The sequence below is a fragment of the Elgaria multicarinata genome, chromosome 6, assembly GCF_023053635.1.
Source record: "Elgaria multicarinata webbii isolate HBS135686 ecotype San Diego chromosome 6, rElgMul1.1.pri, whole genome shotgun sequence".
Classification (NCBI taxonomy): Eukaryota; Metazoa; Chordata; class Lepidosauria; order Squamata; family Anguidae; genus Elgaria; species Elgaria multicarinata.
In genome coordinates, this window is record NC_086176.1 from 73,287,056 (window position 1) to 73,293,304 (window position 6,249).

At 42.4% G+C, this 6,249-nt stretch overlaps 1 protein-coding gene across 1 annotated transcript in view; it reads right to left on the reverse strand.

The window, feature by feature from the left end:
• The window catches only part of LNPEP (leucyl and cystinyl aminopeptidase), a 57,638-nt gene extending 54,229 nt beyond the window's left edge, over positions 1-3,409 (reverse strand). The window contains exon 1 of the mRNA XM_063129572.1: positions 2,940-3,409. Coding sequence (XP_062985642.1) covers positions 2,940-2,961 — 22 coding nt within the window. The 5' untranslated portion in view covers positions 2,962-3,409. The remainder of the gene's footprint in view (positions 1-2,939) is intronic.
• Positions 3,410-6,249: the final 2,840 nt, after the last annotated feature.

Below are 6,249 nucleotides of genomic sequence, written 5' to 3' on the forward strand. Positions count from 1 at the left end.
CAAACAAAACCTTGATATCTCTCAGCAAGCTGCCTCAGGGAATGTTTCATGTACAGACAACTCCATGTGGACTTTTTTATCATCAATAACTGCACATCAGAAGTTATTTTCTCTTAACACTAATGCAATGGTGGCCAGAAAGAAGTAAGTACTTAACCTTTTCCCACTTACCTACTCTTTGCAAATGCCACACCCACCAACTGTTTTAATTAAGTCTTTCCCTCCATAATTACGCTCCGAATCAAAAGCAAGCCCAGCTGGTTGTGGGCCTCAGAGGCACTTGCAAGTGACAACTGAGAGCCAGTGTGGTGTAGTGTTTGAGTTTGGACTGGACTGGGGAAACCCAAGTTCAAATCCCTACTCAGCTAATATCTCATGAATATCTCCCTCTTCTTTTGGTAAAACAGCACCTATAAGCATGCTTCTCACTGGAGAACAATCAAGTCATTTTTTCGATTTCAGTCCTTACTCAGATGAAGTTCCTTAGGAGTGACAGTTTCACCCCAAACATATGCACTCCATTTAAGCTACACAAAGTTTGTTATAGAATAAAAAGTAGTAGTAGTCGCATTAGGGGGACAAAGCACCAATGTTAATGCTGCCTTTATTGTATTACTATTTAATGAAAAAGAACGTATCAAAAGAAAAAGCAGGGAAGATTGAAAGTGAAAATAAAAATTATGGCACGTTCTTTGCAATCTATCCACTATCAAAATGAAAATCTCTTATCAAGGGACCTATTCCATCCTACCCCATTTGTAAAGGCTTGAAAATTGATGGCATTTAAGATTAAAACTAAGAACATTTTCACACCTGCTTTATCTACATTACTATTACATCCTACCTAACTGATTTCCTTGAAATATCAATTTGGTGACACCAGCTTATTTTTTGCTGTGTTGTTTTGTCATACAATTCTTTATACATGAAACAGTGCTGTTGGTGTACTGTCATCATATCAACAGCATAAAAGCAAAGTATTAATTTTGCAACTACTATACTGAATCCCTATGAAGACTTCACCGAAAAACAAAATACCCTAGCCGTTAAAAAATCATGCACTGACAGCTCAAGAGTTATTCTTGGTTCTTGCAACCCAGATAAGAGTTGGTTAACAGCAGTAGTGACTTTAGTTTAATCTCCTGGTTAGGAATGGGGAAGCTTCTTGTTCGAGATATTGAAGTGGTTTTCCAACTCAACTCCTATGGACACCCATCACCCCACCCGAAGTTCCACTAAAGCTAAATTTGTTGGCCTGCTGAAGGAAAGTCAGCATCTCACGAGTCTACATTATCCTCCATCCTAGGATTTTCTGCGGTAAGAAAAATGATGGATGAAGCAAGGGGAAAACACAGGAGGGTTACAAGTGGAAGACAACACCAGGTGCTTCCAGACAGAGGTCTCCTAACACTAGCAACCAGAAAGTATTGTGAAGTTCCTGTCTTGCCTTCCATGCATGTTTAGCCAGAAAAGAGTCCTACAAGTCCTAGCATGATCCACCCAGCATGGCTGGCTGGGCATGCTGGGAGTTGTAGGATTATTTTTCAGGCTAAACATTCATAGGATTGTAGCCTTACTGCAATAAGGGGGGGGGGGGGGAACCAGAAGTAACAGTAAGAAAACATGGCAGGATTATGAGTAGAAAATCATATTTAACACCTAATTTAACTTAAATTTAAACTTTGCTGTTTTAATCTCATATTTTAACCTATATTAATTTTTGCTGTGTGCTTTTATTCTGGTTATGCTTTTTATATTGTATTTCATATGTGTGTTTTAAATTTGTTGGTTGTTTTTATGCTCTTCATGGTTTTAATTTTTGTGAACCGCCCAGAGAGCTTCGGCTATTGGGCGGTATAAAAATGTAATAAATAAAATAAAATAAAATATCTGAGCGCCCCATAAATTTCCATGAATGAGGCAGGGCAATGTCAGCATAAAAGTCACAACTGGGAACAGTCACCCTCTGGACCCAACCATAGCCAGTGTGGTGTAGTGGCTAAAGTGTTGGACGGAGTTGGGAGATCTGGGTTCTAGTCCCCACTCGGCCATGGAAACCCACTGGGTGACTTTGGGCCAGTCACAGACTCTCAGCCCAACCTACCTCACAGGGTTGTTGTTGTTGTTAGGATAAAGTGGAGGGGATTATGTACGCCGCCTTGGGTTCCTTGGAGGAAAAAAGGCAGGATATAAATGCAATAATAAAATAAAAATAAAATTCTGTGAATGGTGCAGGACAAGATGGCACTACAAAAACCTCCTCTGGGAGCTCTATTTCTTTATTTACACAAACCCGTTGATGAGGGAAACAGGAAATAGCCACAGAATGCCTTTTGACTTGTAGCGCTATGAGCCCGCTGTCTGGAAGCACCTTAGGATCTCTTTTGATGTAACTGGCTCACAGCCAAGGAAGTGGGTGGGGCGGGGGGAGAACTCCCTTCACTTTAAAGGGCTGCGTGGCCGTATTTCGAACCACTCCAGCCCCACACAAAAATCACATTCAGCAGCCTCCCTTTCTGAAAAGACTCAGCTCAGCTGCCATTCCTAGGGCCTCAATCCAGGGCGCTTTGCTTCAGAACAGAAGCCTCTCTGGCGAGGAGAAGGAGGCTGCCTCCCGCCAAACTTTCCCCTATGGAGTCTTATTGCAGTTCGGTTACCTCAAAGCTTTTACACGGGGTGGGGGAGAAGGAAGGGGGCGGGCAGCTCTCCTCTCGCGCTAACTTTTGGGGACGAGACCCCGGACCTCTAAATGACTCGTGTAGAGAAGCTCTCGGCCTTGAGGATGCAGCAAGCTTCAAAGCCGGGGCACGGCCTCTCCTGGGCAGCCGCCTGAGGGCCGGTTATTTCTTTCTATAATAAACACTCCTTCAGCATCAGCAAGGAGTCTGGTTACAGCAGGCGCGCAGACAGGCCAAAACACAAGGGGCAGCCGTACTCACCGCTACTAGAGAAGGGCTCCATTTTCTTGCCGTGGGGCGACCAAAAGCCCAGACGAGGAGGAAAAGAAACACACGCGTAATGAACAGCCCCCGAAAGCAAAACAAAAAAGCAGAACCCGCTGCTGCGGCTCCTCCTCACTCCTCTTTGTCGCTCTCCTCCTCCTCCCTGGGCTGCTGCTGTTGCTGCTGCATGTTGCTGGTCCTGCGGTCGCAGATAGGTTTCATGCAATATCAGCCGCCGCTGTCAACCGGCGGAATAACATCTCCTATGACGGGAGCAGGAGGGAGGAAGGCCGAGAAAACAGTCGCCGCCTCCGAGTCTGGCTCGCTTCCTCCTCTCGGCCGAACGGCTCCGGCTTGACTCAGCACAGCCGCCTTCTAAGCCGGTCCCAATCATCGACCATTTTCTGCTTTGGGGTTTCTCCAACCCCTCCCCCTACCAGGGCTGGGCTGTTTCAGGCTGCTGCTGCTGTTCAGGCCGCCGCCTCTTGTGTTCAGGCTGCCAGAACAGGCAGTAGAAGAGGAAGCTTGTTGTCCCAGATCCAGTTGCAGCTACGCCATACCCAGACAACGCCTCTGTCAGACGTTGAGTGTTTAAACTGCATGCAATATGATTCCTTTGCATTTCCCTCTCCCCCACCCCCGTGCCAATTAATCTACAAAAAGGGACAATCCTAGTTTCCTATGCCCAATCATTGAGAAGAATACCCACCAATTCCGAGGAAACATGCTTAGGATCGAGCTGTTAAAACGTAAACATTTATTAAAGCCATACTTCAACAGCCGTCGTTGTGAACGCCGTAGTTTTGAGGAGATCCTTTCTGAGTTAAAGTATCTTCGGGATGCGTCCCCATGGGTTTTGCTTTCTGTTGCTTCGCCTTCAACGCCCCAATTTCAAAGCAAGCAAGCAAAACAAACAAAATACTAGTCTTGCAAGAATCAATGCGTCAGAACGAAGTATATATATAAAAATTCCAGTTATAAGGTGTGGATGTTAGACATGCAAGGCATATATAATTATCAGTAGAAACACGTTTGTTTGTTTCTGGCAGGGCTTCTGTACCTTCTAACAGCTGTGTGTTAAGTATAAAATTCAGCAGGCAAAAGTTTTTCCCCCAAATGCAGAGGAGTGATGAGAAGAGCCTCACCTATTCAATTTCTCCTTCTCATGCAGCTAAGTTTTAGGGAGTAAATCTGAGAATAACCCATTTGGAATTAACTTATTACTTTAGTATAACACTTTCCTAACAAATGGCAACCTGATTATGTGGATTTAAAATAAACAATATGAAAAAGTCTCCATAAATTGGTTGTCCACATGCTCGGTTAGACTTCCTATAGGCCTGTTCCAACAACATGCTAAACCATGGTTAGGCAGCTAACCCTATTGCAGTAAATGGTTAGTGGTCATGTTTAAACCGTGGTTATGTAGTCATCATGGTTAGAAATGGTTCACGTGACATGCTAAGTCATGGTTCATATGACACACTAAGCCATAATATTTAGCTCAAAATGCTGAACCACAGTGGCCTAGTGTGTAATCTATGCACGTGAGACCTAAATCCATCCACCTCCATGTGATGCTGAATACCAGCCCAGCCCCTTTCTGAATATTTTTAGGAAGTGGGAAGGGCAAGAGAGAGCAAGGATACTTAGCAGTTACCTAGATACTCATTCATCAGTTATACCACCACCCTCAGAAACTAGTATGGCAGTCAGCCAGCCTGACTAGCAATGTCTGTAATGGCCCTTTTATAAAAATCAATACCAAAATCTGGTAGTATACCTTTGTTAGGCCAACCAAAAGATCACAAAAATATGTAAGCTGAGATTTCCAGATCTCTTCATCAGGCAACGTATTCCAAAAAGCAGGTGGGGAGGGGGTGAAATCCTGGTGAAATCATAGGCTGAGTTTGTCCAACACGCTAATCAACGGTTGACTTCCATTTTGTTCCTATTACTACCACCATTGATTAACATGTCGTCCAAACTCAGCCACAGTGTCTGCATGTTTAGAGTTCCAAGATAAAGTGGGAGAGGAGCGTACAAAGATGATGGGAGCTTTTCGTTGCTCTTCAGGGGCATTGCTAGGCCCCAAATCTATTTCCCAGGGTTCTGAATCTATTCCACCGAGCTTTGAGTGTCCTTCAGTGCCAGTGGAAGGTGTTTTTTTTTCTCCATTTAATGCTGGAACCCACCAACCCGAAGTCTTTCTCTGCATGGCAATTAAGCTTAAAAAAACCCACTTTTCCTTTTGGTTTAGGATGATCCGGGTCAGGAAGGAAATCAATTGAAGAATTTATTTGCATGAGAAATCAATTCTTTTCCTCCTGAAATTCAAAGAAATCCTAGTAATTATTTCTAAATGTGTATATATTTATATAAATTAGCATATGCAGATTTAGTCCTAAGGGCCTGTGGCCCGAATCTTTTAAGTGCCTAGCAATGTTCCTCCTGCATTTCTTGCCCCTTTAAAATCCCCTTGTTAATTCTCTGCCTGCATATTCTCTTTGTTCATTTGCTTTTTGTGTTTGTCCTCTTACCTTTATTTCCCACCTTTTTTCCTTCTTGCATGGAATCCAAGGCATCTTACATTGTTCTGCTCCTCCTGAGGATACCTAGCTTAGTGTAGAATCACCAGATGAACCTGGAGCTGCACCTACTTGTAATTTTATTATGTGGCCATTTAAAGAAGGATTGGAACCGCAAGCCTTTATTGTAGTGTAACCTATTGCCTATTCATATTGCTTTTCTTTTGCTGCTTTGTTGCAAACGTAAATAAGAAATAAGCTTTAATAAAAGGCTGAGGATCTTGAAATTAAATCCATAGATTTCTCACTTTCCTATCTATAGAGGTTTCCTCATTACACATTTTGAAACACAGTGCTAAATTGCACAAAATTAAATGCATTTCATTTGTGTTGTAAAAAAACAAATAGGGTATGCAAATTTACAAAAAAATATCCTGAATTATTAAATATGCATATGCATTTCCTCAGTGGAAAGGCACTGAAGTAATTTTGCTTTTTGAAGTTTCTTTAAGTTCTGAGGGCACAATCCATGCTGCCTGGGGGATGCTAAGAGTTGTACAACTTTTTTCCTGTCTAAATATGCATAGGATTACACCGTAAATAAGAGAAGAAACATTGTGCCCAAAATATGTTGTCTCTCTAAATTATTATTATTATTTATTATTATTTATTTATGTATAGCGCCATCAATGTACATGGTGCTGTACAGAGTAAAACAATAAAATAGCAAAACCCTGCCGCATAGGCTTACATTCTAATAAAATCATAATAAAACAATA